This window comes from Sinocyclocheilus anshuiensis, unplaced genomic scaffold, assembly GCF_001515605.1.
Source record: "Sinocyclocheilus anshuiensis isolate Anshui unplaced genomic scaffold, SAMN03320099.WGS_v1.1 scaffold510, whole genome shotgun sequence".
NCBI classification, from domain to species: domain Eukaryota; kingdom Metazoa; phylum Chordata; class Actinopteri; order Cypriniformes; family Cyprinidae; genus Sinocyclocheilus; species Sinocyclocheilus anshuiensis.
This window is the reverse complement of record NW_015542360.1, coordinates 1232522-1256638: the sequence shown is the minus strand read 5'-3', so window position 1 is coordinate 1256638 and position 24117 is coordinate 1232522. Positions and strand designations below refer to the sequence as shown.

Genomic DNA, 24117 nt, shown 5'->3' with positions numbered 1-24117 from the left:
GATAAAACTGCACATTTTAGAGTGGCCTTTTATTGTGGCCAGCCTAAGGCACACCTGTGCAATAATCATGCTGTCTAATCAGCAACTTGATATGCCACACCTGTGAGGTGGATGGATTATCTCGGCAAAGGAGAAGTGCTCACTAACACAGATTTAGACAGATTTGTGAACAATATTTGAGAGAAATAGGCCTTTTGTGTACATATAAAAAGTCTTAGATTTTTGAGTTCAGCTTATGAAAAATGGGGGCAAAAATGTTGCGTTTATAATTTTGTTCAGTGTATGTATTTACTTCCTTCTAATTCTCGTTGTCAGTGCAGGCTTGTTTAGCTTATATTGACCGTTATGAAAAGTGATTAGCGGCCTGTATAAAAAAAAAAAATCCTTGAACATAAAACAACAGGACAAAAATATAGCTGATGACTACACACAGAAGTGTCTAGAGTCATGAAATTGTCAAGACAGTGGCATAATACAGTGAAATAATATGTTCTTTAGCCATATAAAAACAGTTGTAACGTGCGTGGGTAAAATTTACAGCGACCCTTGGCGGCTCTAGTGTTAATACATGATTCTAAAAAAAGCTATTATTTGCTACTTTAAAATAATAATAATAATAATAATAATAATAATAATAATAATATTTATTGAATAAATAGCATAATTGTACTTCAGCTATTTATTGTTTATTAAAATCTGAAGAGTTTTTCGTTGCGTTTTTCATGTACAGATGACAACGTTGTCAAATTGTCCATTAACACGGATCCGCGAAAACTAACAAAAATGCTGTATCATGTATGCCAGGCCAATAGTTGGCGATGTCACTTTGTAAAGAAACACCATGCGCTTACATACTGAACACATACAGTAATACGCAAGTGCATGACATCACTATAAAAACACAAATTTGTGAAAACACTGAGTTTACACTGAGATGATAATGGTATTATCAAAAACTTGAACTTTGAAACATTTCTAAATGTCTGCATTTTCAAACAGCCAAAATGAGGTTGTGTATAATAGTAATAATGTTATGTATTATTGAATAAATAAATAGCATAATTTTACTTTAGCTATTTCTTTTTTATTCAATTAAACAATATTTTTGGCTATTTATTTGTCTGTTTAATAATGATATATGATGATAAAAAAAAAGTAGCAGATTCATTCATTTCCTATTTAACGACATTATCAATAATACATTATTATTAGAATTATTATTATTATTATTATATATAAATAATAAATAATTGTTGATTATTAATGTAGTTATTTGTAAACAAATCAATAAATGTTTACTATTTATTAGGGCTGCCCCCTAATAGTCGACCAAAATTTTATTAGTCGCAGGAAAAAAATAAAAAAATAATCCACAGGCGAAGTCACGCAGTCCGTAATAAACAGATCATTAACGGCTAGTCTATGGTAATACAGTACATCAGGCAGGACATCCAAACGCTCGCCTATCATTCATCAACCTCAAATATGGCTTATCATCTGAAATATGTAAGTATTAGCAACTTTACATGGCCGCTCAATCTAATGTTAACCTAGAGAAATGTGCGCTATATGTCTGTGTGGAGAGTGGAAGCTAGCGCTCACTGCAGTACAGATGGAGGCACCAGTGCGCTCACTTACTCCTAAAATACTGGTCATTTTTGGTCATACAGATACGAGTAATACATCTTTTGAATCTGTAAAGACTCTACGTTTATTTGTGTGCACTCACAATAAAAAAACAAATCATGCTTTTGTGAAATAATGAAAGCAAACAGGATGCGCTTTCTGTCGTTGCGGTCTGTGAACTTGAGCGCGAAACACCGTGTATATCTTTACCTTACAGACATAAAAATATATATATCTATAGAGAGTGAAATTTCTACTTTCAAATGAACCAATTCAAATGGAAAACAAATATTCTCAGATTATGTAATCCGTATGAAACCTGCATACAGGTGCATCACTACTGCAGAGATGATGAGTCAGTGTCGCCGAGTTCATCTCTTAAACCGAGAACAAAGAAAACACTAGTTTATCAAAATATTAAAATGTTAATGCAGTCTCCTTACTGTTTTTCACTGACGCATTCATAATCATTACTTCTGCCGGTGCACGGTGGCAAGCTTTATGCGTGTGCTTGAGCGCCTATTAGGCCATGTAGACAATTAAAGGCTCATAATAATGATTTAAATGTTTTATTAATAAACGTGCAATTAGTCGACTAACGCTTAAAATTAATGACTACTAGTCGACCAGAAAAATCCTTAGTCGAGGACAGCCCTACTATTTATTTAATAATAATGCTTGATAATTATTTGCCATTTAATACTACTACTACTACTACTACTACTACTACTACTACTACTACTACTACTACTACTACTACTACTACTACTACTACTACTACTACTACTACATGTCTTAAAATAGGCTTCAGTTGTCTTTATAAAAATAATTTTAATAATAATAAATATATATTTTTTTTTTTTTGCGAATTATGTAGGCCTCTTTGTGTGAATCACCCTTTAAAGAGGTAAAACCAAGTTTCCCAAAATGACTAAACAGGTTAATCCACTTTTAAAAGAGCCATTTAATTTAAAGGAAGATAAAAGTCTCCTCAGTCTTTAAAAACTGTATGGCTGTACATACAGAAGGTATTACTTTTTTTTTTTCCGCTATAGTCCAATGATGTTCACAGAAAAACGACATTCATGATATCATGGAAACTAATCCTGCACTCATCCACAGCTCCTTCCATTCATTCTGTTGGCCAGGCAGATGGTCACCCCATCTGGAGCTCTGTTACAGTGAGATGGGAGCCGGATTTTTTCCAGCAAATCCAAAGCGGCAAAGCGGCATTTGAATGTGTAGCCATGGGGGAGGGTAGAAAAGCACACAATCTCAAATTGAACTGTGTAAAATACTCGTTCATAAAACCTCAATGTGTCATTTTAGGAAACATACTGCGTAGTGGGCCTAAGAAGATCGGTGGACAGGCACTTCTCACAGTTTTTTTTAACACAATGAATCTATAAATAAGCAAACTACTAATTTAACCGGTTTTAGGGACTCTTTCTTCACCTAAAATGAACTTACCACACACAGAAAAGGTGTGATCACAGTCCAACTCCACTTCATCCAGGGATTTGGTCTGTAACCAATCATCTCTTCAATTGCATCATAGAAATTATCAGCGCCTGTGAAGAGAAGGACTGTGTTCAGGTATGAAATTCACAAACATTATGACATGATACTACAGTGCAGATAGACGGAAACAAAGGTACGGCATTGTTTAAGAAGATAATTACATTAGCAGTTTATTCATTTGGTGTCCTGGTTGGGGTTGGCAGGGAAAAACGATTACAAAGTGTTGTAACGTTTGTGTATTGTGCAAACAGTGCAGTATGTTATCAGGAAAATCTCCCATAGTAAATAATATTAGTGTTTTAACCTGACTCTACCTGCATGCAGGGTTTAAGCCACCTCAGCAGCAACTCTAGTAACAAGGGAAGTTGGCATATACTGACATATTCATGAAGCATTTAAGTTTAGAAATCAAGGTCATGACAGTAGGGAACAAAGACATTATGTACGCTTTCAGAACTAGGTTAATTCATACAGTAGAAACCATGGTTTAGTGCGCAAATCAGTCTAAATGACCCACACTCTGTTCAAACAAAGAACCACACCTGAGAATATTTCACAATCATTCCTTTCATAACAAATAGTTTGCCAGCAATAAGGGCTTTGTTTCATCTCTCAAGAAAAGAGAACTCATTTGCTGGCTTGTTGGCATTTTCCGTCAATAGATTAAGAAATAGTGCTTAAAAGTCCAAATTATGGAGTTTTTGTCAGTGAGTGGAGGTGTTTAACCATAATAATTAGATGCAATTCTAAGTAAAACGTTCTAATATAATAAAAAAAAAAAACAATGGGTAACAGGGTTGCAGATTTAGCCAAAATTAGCCACCTTGTTAACGATTTAAAGGTCAAATTTTGATCTTTTCTCTTACAATAACAGTAACATGGTTGAATGGCTTAACAAATGCATTCAACAGTCAATATGTGGGGGCCGAGAAAGTGGAATGCTGTGAAAAGGAGTCAAATGTGTTTTATTACTTTGGTATAACCATTTTTATACCATTATTAGCATTAGGTGGAAAATTATGCAGTAACAGGGTTGCAGATTTAGCCTAAATTACTCTGTTGCTTAGCAGGGGTGAGCTAGTTAAGGGTCACATGATGATTTTTATTTTCAAATCATATTTACAATAAATAAACGACACATATTTGCTTGATTTTTTTTTCTTACAATAATTTTGGTAACAGGGTGGATTGGCATAACAAAGACTATATTCAATTTTTTGTGGGAAAAAAAATCTGGGAAAGTGTAAATGAGCTAATTTTGTAAAAGGATCCAAATTTGTTTTACTTCTTTGGTATATCAATTTTGAATATTAGTAATAGGTGGAAAATCATGCAGTAACAGGGTTGCAGATTTAGCCTAAATTACTCTGTTATTCCGCAGGGATGAGCTAGTTAGAGGTCAGATATTGATTATGTAGTTAAGGATAAACTCATATTTCCAATAAATAAGACATACATTGTTACTTAAATTGGTGTAAGAAAAAGAGATCAAACAACAGTGTTGAATGGCTAACTTGAGAAAACGCACCTTTTTGTAATTTTCAAGCAATCCTACCAAGATTGGATTTTTTTAAGGTGTTTGATCATGGAGCTAAACTCTGCAGGACAGTGACCATCTCTACTTAAGGGTATCACAGTTACAAGGATTATAATTTGTTATGATGGGGAAATCAAGCAGTAACAGGGATGAACTCAAAATGCTATATCTTGCATTTGTTACGTCCCTAAGTGACGCTGACTTGTCGTTTGAGTATTTTCTTGTTTTTGTGTTCTTTTGCTTGAGTTTTTTCCCTTGTCGCGTCCTCTCTCTATCCCTTTTACTTTCACTTTTGCATGTGACGTGCGGATTGGTCGGCTCACTTGTCAATCATTCGGGACGAGCTGATTGGGTCTGATGACGGGAGGGGGGGGTTGTTCCTCCATCGCGCTCGCTGATTGATGTCCACCTGTGCTATATAAGGGAAACGCCAGTGTACACGAAAGCCGGCTTTGTGAACTTGGGTTGTGATATTCTTTTTGTGTTTTTGTTTGTTTGGTTTAGTTTGTGATGTGCTTTGATTGCCATGTAAAATATCTTACCTACTTGGCTGGCCCGAAACTCCTGATCTGTGACATTTGAGAGCCTTATAAAGCTGTTTCAAAGAGGTGTTAAAACTGGACGAAGGTAAAGGGATAGGTAAGTTATGTCACGTGACTTACATGGTGCACATGTAGTTTGATTTTGTTGTTAGACACTAGGTTAGGGATTTGTGCCATTTTCTGTATTTTTGGTTTGGTTAGTTAGTGGAGTTATGACATCTCGGACGTTGAAGACGTTTTCCTTTTCACATTTTTCTTTATTTTAGCTTAGGACTAGTCCAAAATGGGTTAGCTAGATTCCTTTTGGTTTTGTTACTTTTTTCTTTTGGCACAATCCAGGTTCCCTTTAACCTCCCCAGTTCTCCAATACTGTAAAGCTGCCGGTGTGTCTAGGATTATTTTGTAAATAATTTTCTTTATTTTTATATACATACGTATTCTCTTTTTTGTCTTGTGTAAACAACTGACACTGTCTTCAATAATAAAGCAATTTCGCTTTATTTAGTCTCTAGTCGTAGTAATTTTCCTTCACACACCGAGTGTGAAGCTGGTATTGGTCTGAACTGGTCCAATGTTCCCCTTCTTAGTCCCTAGACGCCTAACAACTAAAGGAGGGTCGTAACACATTTTTACTGTTGAAAACATAACAGTAACAGGGTTTTGTTTTAAAGTACTGGCACACCAAATTTGTACCCTATTCATGAAAAGTGCCTGCTCCAGTACACCATTATGAATAGAAGTCACATTTTCTGTTTACTACAGTACTTATACTTACCATAAACCCAGGCTACAGCAATACATTCAAAGAATGCAACCCATAAAAGGCACACGCCGCTGGCTGCATAGTAGTCAAAGAGTTGAAACACATACATGCCACCCTGAAAAACAGACACAAATAACTATTGAAAAAAGCGAGTAGGCTCTGGTACATGCTGTAATTGCAAGGCCGACACAATAGAGGACTGTTATGAGCAAGGTTTGGCTAAACACTTGACTAGTTTTCTTTTGGTAACAAAAACATTTGTTGCACAATGCATTCAGGGGTGACATAAGACATTATGTCACGGAACAAATGGGACACTGTATGGCTCAAGCCACAGAATAGCATTCCCAGTTTATCACTGTTCCAGGGGCTTAGCAATCAGGGGCGGAGATTTGAAGGGGGCCAAAAGAATTTGAAAACTATCAAATGACAATGTCACTGAAATCCTAAAAGGAAAACATATGGTGCCTGACCATTCAACTAAGCTGCATTTGATACACTCTTTAGCCAGGAGAAACCAGCTGGTCCAATTTGTTTGCAAAGTGGTAAAGACTAGAATTAGTATGGATTTGGAAGGGAAATGCTTCATAAGTGTATTCGACTGTTGCGCTTACCTCTGTGACCATGGTAAGTCCCAACAGGTAGCTCACAAAACAGACTATAGCTATGAAGATTTCACGCCGATAACCCTTCCTTAGGAAGGATGGATACAGATCCACTAGGGATGTGATCTGCCCTTCCACTTCGACAAACTGGGAAAAGAAAAAGTAACACTGTCATCCCAAACTGGTTTTATCAAGGATTTCATATTTTGAGTGAATATTATACAGAATAAAACGACAAAGAAAGAATGAAGCTCATGGAACTGAGTTTGTGGCTTTTTGTTCAGGACTATTAGCTTTGAGGGCTGTCAATAGGAAATAGGTCAGTGCAGTTCAGCATCAGTTTGATAGGTCTATGAAGTTGTAACATACTGTAATGAGATGTATCTATTACTGCAAGTAGTACTGTACATAGACCCCCTTTAATGTTAACTAGCACAGCTGCATGAATATTATTTTAGATACTTAATTTAACAGTTCAAGCACCACACCGTAGTTTAGTGGACCCTCTGGATGTGGATGGACACTGATTTAGCAGAGTGTTCAGTTTCACTGGAACCGAGAAATATGATAGTACAGGACTGCTGCATGGGCGATTAGCTGCCAACAAAGTTTTTCTTTCCCTGTTTGTCACCATGTTTTCTTGTGTACTGTGGCTTAATTTGCTACACTGATCTGTTGTTGGATTTACAGAGCTTTTTAATTGTATTTAACCTACTGCACTGTAATTGTTAGCTAAGGAATTAGCTTTAGCCATTAGCTATTTAATTCCAAAAATGTTTTCTGAAAGGTCCACAGACTGGATTGAACATCAACATCTGGCTGTATGCAATTACTACTCTGTAAACTAACGGTACTTAAGCCGTTTAGCATAACAGTTTTTCATATGATACTTACCTGACTGTCGAGGCCCAACAGCAGAAGCATAATGAAGAAAAGAATTGCCCAAAATGTAGGAAGTGGCATCATAGACACAGCTTTAGGGTAAGCAATGAAGGCCAAGCCAGGACCTATTGGGAAGAGAACAGAGGGGGTGGGGAAGTGGAGAAAGTACAATTAGCAATGCTAGCAATTTGCACACTTTGATCTATGCCGCGTTTCGTTGTCGGCACAGACCAAAAAGGAGACATGAAAGAAAAATGGAGCGAATATCTACATGACAAAGCGATCAAGCCAGGCAAAATTACTGCCAGTGATTCGTTGATAAACAGTCCAATGACCGTTTCACTGCATCTTCTTGCGAAATTAGCATCTTGAGGTTAGCTTTGGCTGTTTCGAAATCTAGAAAGTGTTTCATGAGTGGTGTGATATTTCCCTCGTGTAATACTACAGGTTCCATATTCAACATTACAGTACAAAGAACAACTTCAGAGGTAACATACAAACACCTCCATTTGCTACTGCAACAAAATGTAGGATCCAATCTGTTCAACAGGGGTTAGATGCAAAAACAAGCACAACACATACAGTATATAATAAAACCAAATTGAAACAATGACCCACATAGCATAATGTCAAAGTACAATAAAATGCACTTTCCGCAGAGTCAGGTTGATGCATCTATGACTGAACGCCCCAAAATGTACTTCTCTTTTGCAAAAAAGCGCCTTTTAGCTTCTTGCCATTTGAAAGGTTTAGAAATGTATCCAACCAAATAATCCTGAAACACTCCCTGATAAGGATCCTGTGGCTCCATACAAACATAATTGTGCTGATATGCATGGAAGTTCAAGTAAAGTTTAGGTTTGTGTGTCTTATAAACAAAGTGATAAAGATGTATTTTTTGTGCACCTCTCTTGAGCCAGACATACTTAGACCAAAGTATCCACAGAGAAGGGCCCAAGCATGAACAGTGCAGAAGACTAGACATTTGGGAAAACTTGAGCTTAAAAAGCCGTTACATCAACTGATCTCTTTCACCATGAGACTTACTGAAGATGAACCTGAACCACAGGTCTAAAAGCAAGGTGAAAGACGAAGAGCCATTTTGAGAAATGTCTGATATGCACTAGATGGTCAAAAATATGTAGACACCAGAACATATCACCCATATGTGCTTGTTGAACATTTACTTTCAAAACCATGAGCATTAACAACAAGCTTCCACCCTTCTGGGAAGGCGTTCCAGTAGATGTTTGACTGAGGTCTGGCTCACAGTTGATGTTTCAGTACATCCAAAAAGTGCTCAATGGTGTTCCGATCTGAGCTTCTTCCACAAGAATCTCAGTAAACCATTCTGTCTTAAGAAGACTGCATGGTTGTATACTTCATTGTAGACACCTGCTTGTAAGTAAAGGGTGTAGTTGAAATAGCCAAACCCACCAAAAAGTGTCAACATACTTTTGGCCACGTAGTGTGTCCAGGGTAGAAAAAGGAACCAATAGGAACTGACTTGGCGACCTTAGTCAAACTGCATAGAGTTCTCGAGGACTTAAACCCAAACTCTCCAAAAGCATGTTGTAAATTGCTTCTATCCTGAACTTGGCACAAGATGCTTCTTGATTAGGGTCACCAGTGGAAACTGTCTTGAACAGCAGTCAATGCTGTTTCACACAAAAGTTGATTCTTCGCCATTAGTGGACTAGGACTTAATGTTCCCAGTGGCTCCAAGAATGCACTCTCCGTACAGTTCTACAGTCGATTCCAATCGAATTCCGCTTTCCACCAAGAGACCTTCTACATTTCTTTTCATTTTGGTTTTTATCTGACGAATGATGACGAAGGTTCCAAATTTTAAGCTTTCTTTTTAGTCCTAGGTCCTGGAACTAGTTTTATTGGCTCCGAATAGTCTACAGGCGCCGCTGTTTTCACTACAGGGTTGACCAAACTTTTTTCGTGTTGTTATTTGCAGCAGCAGTGCCCACCATCACTGCTGCTTGACCCTCGTACCTGACTCTGCCACATCGGCTATGTCCACCCCTTGCTCTTGTGCCATGAAGCCCAGGACGGAAAATATTGCGAAGCCAGACACAAAACTGGTAGCGCTGTTCAGGCCTCCCAACAGCAAACAGTCCCTATGTCACACATATGTCATGGAGTTTGTTAATTAACACAAAGGTACCCTACGTTCCCACTTTGCCCGTTCACTGGACTAAGCCCCCCTCCCGCCCCCCCCCGGACATCGAAACACACCTGTAGCAGTTGTATTTGTACTTGTTGTAGCTTCCCAGTGACGTCATGGCTCCAAGACAGATGGCGTAAGAGAAGAAAATCTGTGTCCCTGCATCGATCCACACCTAGACACAAGACGCCAAACCATTTTCTGACTGACAACATGAAGCAAACTCAAATATTTGCATGCATTCAGCCTCTTGTAGGTCCTCCAGAACTGGATACATCATGAAGGACTAATATAAATTGTTTCAACAACTTCATGTCATGTTTAGATTTGTAGCTTTCTGACCGAGACCATCATGAGCTTTTTTTATGTCGACTCTTTTGCATATCTTGGGTTTCTCTCTGTAAACTGTACATCCAAAGTTTATTCTGGGTTTAAGTTGCAGAGGGTCACTGGTGTACATTATGTTGACAAGTGTAAACAGCACTTTTCCTGCTGAAAAGGCCATCTTAGATGGCCGATTTATATTAGTTAGTGCTGATTTAGTAGCTAGACAGCTGATGGACTAGCACAGTCACGTTGTTCACAAGCAAAACCTAGTTTTGGAAGTAGGTCAAACTAGAGTTGGTCTTTCTTTTGCATCTAGTTGACTAAGGTTGTCTTGAAGCTAGTTAAGCCTGATGGAGACCAGCATCCAAAACAGAACATATTCTAGGAACCAACTATGTTGGTCTTTTCAGCAAAGTCGATAGCCATAGAGACCAAAGTGGTGTGGAATCATGTTTTGGTGTGTAGGTGATATTATAAAGCCTTTTGATGTATATAGCTTTGAGATCTTACCTCTGGGTCTCCAAGGCGAGTCACATTTGGGTACAGATAAAATTTGATGCCCTCGGCTGCCCCAGGAAGAGTGACACCCCGTACAAGCAGGACAATTAACATGACAAATGGGAATGTTGCCGTGACGTACACAACCTAAGCAGAAAAGCCAAGAACACTGAGGTTAAATTTAATGCTATGGTTGTATTAAACCCACAAACTTAGTAGGTTATTTGACTATTTAGAAAACTAAAGCAGAGCTTTTTCACAGTGTCTTTAAAAAAAGACTTGTCATACTTTCCAGCATTCTGAGATGACATTCTATCAAAAACGTTTCAAAGGCTAACATGCAATTTACAGCTTAACTTCACTGACAGTTTTATATTGGCTGTAGTGGATATACTTTCTGGTCAGCTGTTTTCCTCCCATCATGTAATGTTTGGCTTGGCTAGAAATGTTATTTTGACCACAATGCCGAAAACTACATCAAAACATTAATTACCTGCAAGTAAATTTTAAAATTGCATTATAAATTTAAAATTGCATGACAAATATGCAAACTGTCACAAAAAAAATTAAATAAATAAATAAATAGATAACAGAAAGTAATCTTTCATATGCTACCTTTAATGGAGCTCAGTCACATGTTTTCAAGTCAAAATGGCTTCAAGTGAAGAGCAAAAGGATCCTTTTAAAGCCTTTTTTTAATCAGTTTTCTAACATACTAAAATTCAAACACCAACTTGAAAATTTTGTTTTTAGGGCAGCATGAACCAGCCTTTATTGCATAAAGAAGTCCATCCTAAAGTAGCTATTGCTAGAATTGCTATACAGCAATCTATTCTGACAGCATCTTGGCTGGAACCATGATAAGTTTCACAAGTGCATGCTCAAGGGGAACTTGTGCCCAAGTCAAGAGGTGGTGTCTGCTGATTGACTTTACGGTCTCTATTAGGAAGGAGGTGTGCTATAGTTACTATTGCTGCCAATAAGCAGGGAACTGCTGGTATGTTTATGTTGACAACACTGACTAAGGTAACATTCAATTCTCCCTAGCTACTTAACTCCAATGACAATGTGAAAACTATTATTAGTAGCTCTTAAATTAACGGACTAAAGCTGAAAGAATTTGTGTAATGCAACCAAGCTCACCTTCCCAGTGGACTTAACGCCTTTCCAGATGCAGAAGAAACAGATGATCCACACAGCGAGCAGACACAGAGCCAAGTCCCATTTAATATGACCCACCTGCTCGATACCATCCGAGATGCTGAGGACATTTCGCCTGTGGTGGAAACAATGTTTGCTGGTGAGACACTCTAAAGCCCTTGAGGGTGTTTAAGGAGCTACCATTCAAATAATCAGATAAGTTGTTTAATCTGCCATGACAGAAGAGTTCTCTATAGAGCAGGGGCATCCAAACTCGGTCCTGGAGGGCCGGTGTCCTGCAGAAATTTAGCTCCAACTTGCCTCAACACACCTGCCTGGAAGTTTCTAGTATGCCTAGTAAGACCTTAATTAGCTTGTTTAGGTGCGTTTAATTAGGATTGGAGCTAACCTCTGCAGGACACTGGCCCTCCAGGACCGAGTTTGGACAGCCCTGCTATAATAAATGTTTAAGTACAAAAAGAGTGACGTGACATGTGGCCAAGTATGGTGACCCATACTCGGAATTAGCGCTCTGCATTTATTCCATCCAAAGTGCACACACACACAGCAGTGAACACACACACACACCGTGAACACACACCCGGAGCAGTGGGCAGCCATTTTTTGTAATTACATTACAAATCATTACAAGAAGCCAGTCACCATAGAGCAGGTGTAGCCAACTCGCTTCTGGAGGTCTACCCTCATGCAGATTTCCATTCCAAGCCTGCTCCATACCTGCCTGTAAATTTCAAGTAACCTCGAAGACCTTGATTTGGGTAGCTTGGGTGTGTTTGATGAGGATTGGTGCTAAACTCTGCGGGAGAGTAGTCCTCCAGTAGCATGGTTAGATACACCTGGGGGGTATTCCAGAAAGCAAGTTCTGAGGCATACCCGGGTGAGTTTGCCAAGTTAACAGAAAACCTAAACTTTCGGTTCCAAAAGCATACATAACTTTCAGGGTATACAAGTAGCCTTAGCAACTTATGCTCGGAGCATAACCTTCTGCAGAGCAGGTTTTCTTGTTGTTTACCGTGAACATACTCTGGGTTAAATCGACCTCCTTGCAGTCATGGTTTTGGAACCAGCTTACCTCAAGTAAGCAATGGTAAGTTAACATTGCTTTCTTGAATACACACCACCATAGAGTTATAATACCACCACTAGCCTTCTGCTAGATCAGCTGTGTGCAGTCTTGCACCTAGAGGGCCACTTTCCTGCAGAGTTTAGTTTTAACCTGCTCTATCACACCTAGAAAGTTTCTTGAAGACCTTAATGCAAGGGTGTCAAACTCAGTTCCTGGAGGGCCACAGCCCTGCAGAATCTTGTCGCGTCACGTGTAGTTAGGACATGGTATAACAGGCAGATGAGTTTTTTTCAGGGTTGGAGCTAAACTCTGCGGAACATCGGCACTCCAGGACTGATGCTGCCTATCCTTCTAGAGCAGGGGTTTCAAACTCAATTCCTTGAGGGCCGGAGCCCTGCAGAGTTTTGTTCCATCCCTGCTCCAACACACATACCATGTAGTTTTCAAATAAGCCTAAAGGACCCGATTAGCTGGATCAGGTGTGTTTAATTAGGGCTTGATCTAAATACTTCAGGGCTGCAGCCTTCTAGGAATTGAGTTTGACACCCCTGCCTTAAGGTGTGTTTAATTAGGGGTGGAGCTAAACTCTGTTGAAATATTGGTCTTTAGAAGACAGTCTGGAGATCTAAACCAGGGACGGGCAACTGGAGGGCTACTGTCCTGCAGAATTTGGCTCCAGCTCTAATCAAACACACTTGTAAAATCTAACCTTAGTCTTCAGGATTGGTTGAAAATTACCAGGAGGTGGATGGAGCTAAACTCTGCAGCACAGTGACCTTCCAGGGCCAAAGTTGCCCATCCATGCTCCAGACCCTTTGGTTTAAAGCATTAGCAATATTGGAACTGCTCGGCGAGACCCATTGTTCTACCGGGTTTAGTCAAAATAGACTTAAACCAGCTAACCAAAGTCTGGGGGATTACTTTGGGATAAGATTACAAGCAGGAGTGTTGGATCAGGATTGAATCGAAACTCTGCAGGACTATGGATCTCATGAATACCCTTAATCTATAGCATTAAGTATTTTGAAGGCTCCATAAGACAGTCATTTACAATGACAACATCACTAAGAGAGTAAACAAGCTCCAGAGTCTTTGGGAATGATTGAGGACAACTGTACAGATACATAAGGCAATGTCTTTGCTTCATAACCCCACAACTTCTTCTCAACTATATGCTCATAGCTGGATTTGGATGGCTTTCAAAGTACACAACAAAATTGTACTCAAGTAACGAGTACTTACTCCCAGAACTCAGTCACGGGGGAAGTGAAGTTAGTGGCGTTCACAGCCCCCCAGAGTGTCTTGTTCTTGCGGAGTGTATCCTCCACACAATTTTCTGTGTTCCATTTGTTGTTGCAGCTTGCCCAGGGAAGCTCTGGCTGAAAGCACTGGAACAGGTAGTACAAGCCCCAGGCCAGGATCACAATGTAGTAGATGTTCAGCAGAGAAACGATCACTATGGATGCATAGCCGATACCTGTACAAAGAAAGAAATGGTGACATTAAGGCACTCTGGACTGACTCATCACATTGTAGTTGTTCAAAGTGTTTGCGATTTGTTATTATAACCTTAATGAACACAATGAAAGGAGTTGTGCGCCAGTGGAGCATGAGAATGGATAAATAAATGACAAACTTCTATGCAACCTTCTTGTGCTTTCTGTATAAACAGGGAATAAACGTGTCCAGAGTTGGAGGTAAGTGATGCAAGACATTGGTTCAGAGTTTGAACTGTGTAAATCAATGTTGGCCAGGTTGACTGGAAAGCAAAACAGACCAAAGCTGTCACCTCACTCACTGGCAGAGGGATATGGGTAATTCAGCAGTTTGCATGTAATGATTGCTCACTGGTAAACTCTGTTTAAATAAGTAATGAACTTGTGGTCAGAAGACATTTTTGTGAGGTTTGATATACTCTTTGTTATATAAGAGATATTTTGGTGGAAATCTGTTGCTTTTTTCCCCAAAGTAGTCATTTACTCTGGGTTTTGATTCCATGTTAGGGTGCAATGGTGATTGCTCTTTGTGGGGCTCGAACCAACAACCTCCTGATCCCTAGATCTAGCTTTACCCACGACACCACACAAGTTGAAGATGCATCCAATTATACAAGCTACTGTTCATGAGCAGCTGCCCTTCTTAGCCAATACATAAATTGACAGCTGCTGATGTTATCTTGTCTCTGCTACTAGCCAGACTGAAAATGAAACTTCTACAAGTCCCTAGAGTAGCAAGAAGACAGACTGCAATTAACAGACTGCTGACATTAAAATACACCAACAGTGACTACTTAAGGACTATTCAAGATGTGGCAAAGACATGTTTATCCATGTAGAAATAATCTATTATATCTCATTCTTGGTCCATGTCAATATTTTTCAAATAAAAGTGTGAAATGTAAGAGCACTGTCAAGGTGTTCATACAGTTTACTTCTTTGGTCTACATGAATATCTCGATAGGAATTAGCAGATGGAGCCATGCTTAAATGGGAGCACATAATGAATACTGTATTGGATAATGGAACTTTATAAATTAATGAGATATTTAATAACAATTTACAAAACAATTTGAAAACATAAAAATGTGCATCATTTATAACTGCCAGTAGATTGACTAGTCTTATCCTAATTTTTAAAATATAATTCTTATTAGTGGATTTGAGAGGTGAGGAAGATGGGTTAACCCTAACTGATATGTTTTATAAATATAAATATTTCCTATCAGACACTTAACATGAAACCTGTATGTCTTGCACAGCCTATCTTCAGATACAGCTGGTGGTATCTTAAGATTAAAAAAAAACCTCACCTGTAAAAATTGGACAAAGTTTCTCCCAACAGGTGATTCCTCCCTCAGAGGTGAACTGACCGAGTGCCACCTCCAGGAAGAATACAGGCAGTCCTCCACCAAACAGGAAGATGAAGTATGGGATGAGAAAAGCACCTAAATGGAACCAGGAGAAGATTTGCTTTATTCTCTCAATTATTATATCCTATTAACTGCTGGATTAGTGTTTAACTCATACTCCTCAAGGAGTTCATCCAGTACAGTGTAAGGCTTTGTTACTTGCTCTCATTCTCTTTCTGTATCTCTGTTGTGTGAAGAAAGTTAGTGATATGACAATTATATGCTGTTGACTAAATGTAAGGGAAAACTAAGGGTACTTTTTCAGAAGATATTGTAAATGAAATGTCTTTAATGTGTTATCTAATTCCCAAAGTTAGCACATGGTTGTTGTTGATCTGAGGGTGAAGAGAAATGTTGTTCCAAATGTTTTACCTTATTCTGTGAAACAGAAAATATTTTTCATAATGTACAATATTCTGTCTTCCATGTAACAATAGTGGATAGTGCTTTATCTGTCAAACTTCAAAAAAAGCACCATAAAAGTAGTTCATAGGACTCTGTTTGTCAAACAGACCAAAATAAGTAATTATTCACTCTCAAATCGTATTTGCGTGTGCATTTAATTGAAAATGCATTGTAATCGGCCATGAGACACATGAAAACTCATAATGTATGACATGAGATGTGTTTTCGTATGGCTTTGAAAAACGTTGTTGTTTTTTAAACATTTATGAAGTTTGACAGTTTAATCATTCTCTTGTGTTCTATGGAAAAATAGCAGCTTCTAAACATCTCCATGTGTGTCCTAAAGTACAAGATTATCGTTTGGGTTTGAAACAACATGATGGTGAGTAAATGATGACGGATTTTTTATTTTTGAACGAATTTATACAATTGATGATCTTTGGAGTAGATTCAAGAAATGAGGTCAAGAAATTACATTTTTATGACTGTCACATTGGTGTTCAAAGTCCAAAAGTATCAACAACTATGCTCACCTCCGCCATTTTTGTAGCAGAGGTACGGGAACCGCCAGACGTTGCCTAAACCAACGAAGCCCCCGGCGACTGAAAGAAGAAAGTCAAGCTTGCTAGCCCACTTTTCCCTTTGGGGGTGATTCCCCTCGGCTTCATCCTCTGGCCTTGTGCCCGGGCTCTTTCCCGGGAAGGGTTTCAGAATGTCTTTGTGGAAGTCCTTTAGACACTGAAGTTTCTCCTTCTGGGCCATTCTAAAAAGAAAACAAGGGGTCAGAACACTTGACAGAACCCCAACAGCCTTAGGTTCAGGCATCAAAAAGTTCCTGTTTGGTTTTCTAAATCATTTATAATTAGGTCAAACATAAATAGTTAATTTAGAACAGCAGCTTTTTCAGGTGTGAGAAATGTTCACACAAGAACATAACACGATGGTTGATGTGATTAAAGTAACGTCACCTTTTTGTGGTTTGAACACAGGAAATTTCCATGTACGACACAACTGAAAGCAAGTGCCATGATACTTGGTACAATAACTTAGCTATGACCAAAAGTACATTAAACCTAGTCGTAAAACTGATAAGCTGCATCGCTTTCTTTGTTTCTTGTGAAGTGTGTCTGTAGTCAACATGAAATGATGCCAACAGGCAACCACATAGGCAATGAGTAAGAAAACACATCAGCATTTAACACCAACTAGTTTAAAGTCAGCATAAAATCAAAATGGACCCTTTTTACTTTCCTAAAACATTTTCCTGGTCTTGTTTTAAATGATTGGTACACTATAAACCTATTAACACATTATATAGTTTGTCAAAGTAAATTCATACTTACACTATAAATTGTACTTAATATTATTGGAAATCAATTCAAAAGAAAATGTAAGTAAATATTATATTCACATATTCACAATCCAATCACTTCCTGGTGGATTATGGCCCACAAGGAAACAAAACGCAATCACACACATAAATCTGATTTAATAAAAACTCCTGCACTGCAGGTTCTATGCAAAACTGGTATGCGTTTATCTTGCCCATGTCCCTTTAAGTAACACAGTGTTTACACTGTCAGGATTCTATTCAAGGATGGAGTAATTATGTCAGGCTTGGCGTCTTCTGTTTCAAAGCACGAGCCAAACTTGCCATGGAGCCCCTAAGATGAATCCCAGAGAGTAAGATACCAAAGTCAACTCCAACATCTCTACCCATTCCAGACTCCCTTACAGCTTGGCAACGCTTGAACAAACTATAGCTCTACTGTGAGGCCGGTTTCTTCAACACAAGCCTGCTTTTTTCCCTGCTCTCAAGGAGACGGAAGAAGAGGGTGGAAAAATCTACGGTGTGTTTGACAATCAATAAATACACGTATATATTCTCTTTTCCGTTGCTTTACTAAACATACGACCTAATAAACATGCTAACTAGTGTGGCAGCATGCCAGGACTAACTTCTTTTAAACTGATCTTACGGAGGTTTCTCAGTCTTTTACAGTGAAAGAATTTGGGTGTTATTTTTACATGAAATAGTTCCCATTTAATTGGTGATTCTCCGTTATATTTTCGAATTTAGCACAGAATCATACACTTGGCAGCACAAGACTGTTAAAAAGGTCTAAAAATTTCAGGAAATTACATTCATACTCTTTAGGTAGGTTAAATATGTATATTTCAAAGGCTTAGGAGCTCGCTACAACTCAAGCACGTTCCGTTACATAACTACAGCGAAATACTCCAGACACTTTCCATTTCCACTCAAAGCAACTTTACTGGGCGAGAGTCAAAGAAAGCAAACAAGTGGGTTAAGAAATGCAACTGGTTGGTGCCTTGTTGCAATGCCATTTTTGCCCATGAGTTGGCAATAATTTAATCATCAATAAAATAAATTCAGTTTTAAAGACATTTCTGATCTAAGTTTTTCATATCCGACATGACAAACTCCATCAACGTCTAATCTTTAACCATATTCCTCAAATTTGACCCCTTTCCCATTATCCACAAACACAAACATTCCCTCAAATTAACACACTGCCTTTCACTTACATTTCCTTCATGGCTGAATCCAATTGGTCTATGTTGTTCTCTCAGCAGACACCATACCTCTGACCACACCGCCCCAATCTCTCCAGGGCTCAGTGTAAGCCGAGGTGACACCACGACCCGCCCACAGACTAAGACAATTAAAAGCAATCAGTAGATTGGTCGCAGCTTCGGAGCAGTGGATAACCCGAACGGCAGTCGGCTGGATGGTAAATTTCCACTCCCCAGATGCATCAGAGATCTATCTGAAACTATTTATCTTTGCATGTGTGGCAACCCGAGCCGCAGACGCGACTAACAAGAGCATATGTGGACAGCAATCCACACCTCTGTTGCGTTTCACTTGAACAGCTGATGGTTTCCAGGCTCCTGCCATTAATAGCTTGTCTTTTCAAGACAAGTAGCTTAGCTTAACATACTTTGACAAAGAACAATTATATACTTTTTGTTAAGTGGTTTGAAGACGGAGCACAATATTTGACTGACTGACCAGTCTGACTTAGATTCTGGTCAGCAGTGAAGCAAAGACAAGGCCCAGCACATTTGCATAGGGCTAAATGTGACGAGTAACAAAAGCCTATTGTACGACTTGTTTCCCTCAGCCTTTTGCATTTGGCAGCACAGCCATGATAAAGGAACAATGGCAATTTGTGCTCACAGGACCATTTCTATGAATTTTGGATCAGGCAATTTGTTTAAAAAATACAGAACAAAGGATCCGCTGCCATTTTTTGCCCTTTTAGCGCATAGTGCTGTGGAATGCTGTGAAATTTGTGACACATGGCAGCCTACTTTGGGACACTGACTAGGTCTGTTTGATTCCCAAGTAGAAACAATAGACTTCAATCGCACCTTCAAGATGGAGCAGCTTCACTCCGGAATCCGCAATCAGTCGCCTCCAAGAAGCTCCTAATTGGAAGTGATTTGTTCTTCCGCATCTATAGGTCACGTAGCCTGTGGCCATCAGGGATTTGCTGGGCCATCAACTTTGTCATCTCAGCTGAGCAGCAGGATTGCTACATAGTCCCAACTATCGAGGGAGACTTCAGGTCTGGAGTCGGCACGAGGCACTTGGCTCATTATGTAACCATCCCTATTTTAGAACCATGTACATTTCCTGAGTGCTCTCACATTAAATTCCTTCCTTTCTGCACTCATTCCACCACATAAACGGAGTCCGGAGCGTTATAAGCACACTCTTATCCATTTATGTAAACCTCACAATGTAGCAATGATGCATGAAACTGAAGTCATGAACATTAAAGTCAAGCGTTGACAGCAGAGTTTGATCCACTTGTACATAATCTTTGACGTGATGCATTGTGCTCTCATGCACTGCCTATAGTGAACCAAACTGTATCACTAGAGATTATGACGTTTGCATTTGCATTCTGCCGCAGTGCTGTGGTCATGGTGGGGCATTGATTAGGTGGTCCCACCGTAGTCCTCAAATGATTTCAAACTTTTTGCAAGGACCCTTACTAAAATATAATCGTTGTTATGCATTTTGATATATTATTTTTTTTACAGTGTGAGAAAGACAAAATATGGAACATGTTGTTTCCAAATCTGTACTAAATCTGTAAATTATTAAAATATTATCTACAAAATATTTACTTATTATTAAAATAACACTGTATTTATTTTTACCATTATTACCAATTATTAATAATGTTAGAGCTATGCACCTTCAAACACACACACACACACACATATATATATATATATATGTGTGTGTGTGTGTGTGTATATAACATTTGTATTGCAATATATGTATATATTACTGTAAGTTGACAAGTTAACTTTGACAGCCCTAAAAAAATATTTTTGTTTATTTATTTATTTATTTTTTTCAATTTTTTTGTAATATATTCCAAAGCACTCGCTTGTAGTCCCATGGGTGTCCTTTGACCCATTTGTAAATCCCTTAGCTTTTAGTACACATTGCAAAGAACAAATCTGACCCAGTGGATTTAGGGTCAGTATGCCGGTTATAAAATATAAATGAGAGAGGATCTAAGTAATGGTGTCAACTCTTGGAGAATAATTCAGAGTTAAGCACCTGTATAACTGAACAACCTAAGCTAGTGTTTAATAATTAAAATTTACACACTGTTGGCTCTTCATTGTTGCACTACATGCATTGAAGAAACAACACTGCTACATATTGACATTGTTACTACACAAAGAAGGACTTCATCTGTTCTAAAGTACAGTATTGTTTATTATCATAACCATTAATGTGGTCATATTGACTTTTGATTTGTCCTGTAATAAAAACACAAAAACCATAATTTATCTACTGGAGGTTTATGACATAAATCAAGTCAACTGGTCTGACTTGTCAGTATACAGTAGCCAGACTAGATCAGATTTCTGTCAAACGTCTCCAGTGTCCACCAAGAACTTCTACCCTTGTATATTTATGATTCTAAAAATGTCATGCTTATTCAAGGGGGATATTTGTCGTCTGACCAAAACACCAAGTTGAAAGCTGAAGACACTATAATTTACTAGAAAAAAAAGACAAATACATGCAAGATGCATTTTTATGGGTGGCGAATCTGGGTACAGGGACTGTTGCATGTCAATAAAAAAGTAAAGTGGTAAAAATGATATTTAAAAGTGAACCGGGTCAGTGAACTGCATTCAGAAAATGTGCTGTTCTGCTATCTGTCCTCTTTTTCATATTGTTGAATTTTTAGGAAACTGTACTGAATACAAATTTTGCATTATTCAGTCTGCTCGATGTGAAATTTGCCTCAATTTATATTAAAGAGAAACAACCAAATAATTTAAATTAAAAAAAACATGCTAGAAAAGTTCAGTCTAAAGTGGTAAACTAAATTCTGGGCAGAGTTGTTTGTTGGCAGTCATGACACAGTATCGCCTTTGTTAACAAGTCTTACTTTTTATTGACATCAATTAAAAAGCAGCTGATAGGCTCATATATTTGCAGTTCTCTTTTATGACACACTAAGAGATAGACAACACACTGAATAACTGTTTAGCTTTTTTTCATCCTCACTAAGAAGATGGCATCTGTTCCAAATGTATTGTGGTTGTTATTATCAGTGTGCTAGGTATGCAAGCTGGCAATGTGCACAGAAACCTAAACTCTGTATCCTGTATTGTGTTTGAGCAGGGACTGCAAAGTGAGCTGCCTGACTTCCGCATAACCCAAAGTAGGCTTCTAGATGAGGTGAACCTGTTTGCGAGACAACTTTAGTTGCACTGTCAGTTCATTAGGATGCTGGTTCAGACGAAAAGCTATTGTATTTGGCCGGTTCGCTGCATCTCGTTACTTAGCATAGCGTTTATAATATATGGCGTGTCAAGTTAAAAGCAATCTTGTTAAGAGCCGTTCACACAGTGAACGCAGGTGTCTCGAGACGGGGATTTTAAACTGGGAACGGCGTTTTTAGAACCGAGGAACTTACAGCAAGACGCTGACAACATTCTAAGAAGAAAATGTTTTCTATGTAAACGCCGCCTTAGAAGCTTTTTAAACCCCCTCAAGTTGCTTTCAGTTCCACTTCGTTTCGCTTTTAAACGCAGGAACGCGTCCTTGTGTGAACCGTCGCCAAATACGCGTACAAGACCAACGACACCAAACCTACATCCGATTACTTTGAGGAGGCTCGTCCGTATCACTAACTTTCGCGAAATGTTCCCGTTTTTCTTGAGAACGCATCCAACAGGTTGTTGACGCACCGTTCCAGCTGCATCTACAGTCGCATCTTTGTGTGCGTACAATGTTCATTTGTAACGTCAAACTTTATTTCACCGGCTTGACGCTGTTGAGGTGAATATCTCGTGTTTTTAAAACCCTCAGTGATACATATCCATCGAGGGACGTCAAGCTGTCTATTCTTAACTCCATGCAGTCAGCACTCAGTTGTCTAGAGTGGGAGTGTAAGAAACTCAATGACAAGTGACAGCATCAACACAAACGCATTGAGCAGCACAGAATTGCTTCTTATGGACCACCAGTTTAAAAGCCTGTCAAGTCATCACGAATCATAAAAAAATGAAACAACCCATTATATTATTATCTTATAATATGGCTATATTAGCTACTGAAGGCTTTGTTAAAATAGCCTATAATAACATTAGACAAAATCTTCTAAATAAACTGTTAAAGTACTTCCTGGATCCCTTAACAAACTCTTTTCAGCATGTGTGACAATAAGACAAGCTGTTGAATTTTAAGTAATGTTGTGAAAAAAGATTCTGAAAACGTCGTAAATTAAGGTAAAAAAATAAAATAAAACATTAGTGGTCTCACATCCGTGCGTTATACTAAATCCAAAGAGCAAACATGGGAAATAACGTTACCTTTAACGTGTATCTCCTTTAATTCCTTTGAAACGTTCTTGTCACTTCTGTATTGCGCGGCGGCTCGGTGCTGAATAACAGCGGCAGCGGTAAATTTAGTTTATGAGCTTTTTTTTGACCTTTGTCTCTCAACATGGGTGACCATTAGACATCAGTTGTGGAAAAACACCGGCCTGCCTCCCGTCCGCGGCAGCAGCGCGTCTTCTTAAAGCGCCCGCTTCCTGGGTTCAGAAAAGCGCGCCTCCAACGCGCATCACTGCCGCAGCTCCTCGTCTCGCTCCTCAAATGCGCCGCCACTGGCCAATGTCCGTATAAGCACTGCTGTGTCAATACCTGTGCAAGAAGCAAGCGAAATTCAGTGAAAAGTCCTGTAATTTATGCCTACAGAGTGATTCCTCTAGCTCATCTGGAGTAGCAACTTTTGCAGAGTGAGTCCTGCCAAAGACATTGATAGGTAAGAGGAACCATCACAGCACCTCGGGCCCTTTGAGCTGGACAGCCTTTACCTGAACCTCAAGACGAGAACATCTCTAATTTAATATCAGCTGTCTGAATAAGTGGGCCATTGGTAACTGTAAACCTCCTGAGAGTCTCATTAAAGGTGCAAGTCAGATTCAGCTGCATTTCAATAGGAAAAGTACCATGCAGAAAGTGTCGGTTTATAGGCTACATTTTAATATTTGATGTACAGTAAGGACAGTACAGATACTTTTGTAAGCTGAACCGGTTTTCAAAGTTTTTGTTGCCTAAAAAATAGGAGGATCATCTTATGAGTCACCCCTTTTTTTTATATAAAGCAGCAATATATTTATGTTTAAAAGACTGATTTGCTGAATGTTTATTTCGTTGTTGCACTGCATGCATTGAAGAAACAACACTGCTACATATTGACAAAGAAGGACTTCATCTGTTCTAAAGTACAGTATTGTTTATTATCTTTCCCCCTACTCTGGTTCTACGTAACGAGACTCCGGCTTGTTAAATAGTTACGCGGCTATTATATAGTTAAACCTTAGTAAATAGTTAAGGTTGCCCCTCAGGTCATCCAAGATGTAGATGAGTTTGTTTCTTCATCAGATTTGGAGAAATGCAGCATTACATTATTTGCTCACCAATGGATCCTCTGCAGTGAATGGGTGCCGTCAGGATGGGAGTCCAAGCATCACAATAATCCACGAGTAATCCACTCAACTCCAGTCCATCAGTTAACGTTTT

General features: G+C 38.8%; 1 protein-coding gene across 2 annotated transcripts in view; it reads right to left on the bottom strand.

Annotated features, from left to right (window-relative positions):
• LOC107691886 (sodium- and chloride-dependent taurine transporter-like) overlaps window positions 1-23148 on the bottom strand; it is a 37832-nt gene extending 14684 nt beyond the window's left edge. Inside the window, exons 1-12 of one of the 2 annotated variants that reach the window (XM_016490716.1) lie at window positions 22903-23148; window positions 16551-16780; window positions 15514-15648; window positions 13947-14181; window positions 11621-11753; window positions 10490-10624; window positions 9724-9827; window positions 9481-9605; window positions 7489-7601; window positions 6604-6741; window positions 6002-6104; window positions 3097-3197 (exon numbers count right to left, since the gene is read on the bottom strand). In XM_016490716.1, the coding sequence (XP_016346202.1) occupies window positions 3097-3197; window positions 6002-6104; window positions 6604-6741; window positions 7489-7601; window positions 9481-9605; window positions 9724-9827; window positions 10490-10624; window positions 11621-11753; window positions 13947-14181; window positions 15514-15648; window positions 16551-16779 (1551 nt within the window). In that variant the 5' untranslated portion in view covers window position 16780; window positions 22903-23148. Of the gene's footprint in view, window positions 1-3096; window positions 3198-6001; window positions 6105-6603; window positions 6742-7488; window positions 7602-9480; window positions 9606-9723; window positions 9828-10489; window positions 10625-11620; window positions 11754-13946; window positions 14182-15513; window positions 15649-16550; window positions 16781-18567; window positions 18664-22902 lie in introns of those variants that run through there. The other variant, XM_016490715.1, reaches the window with a different exon arrangement.
• Between the last annotated feature and the right edge of the window lie 969 nt (window positions 23149-24117).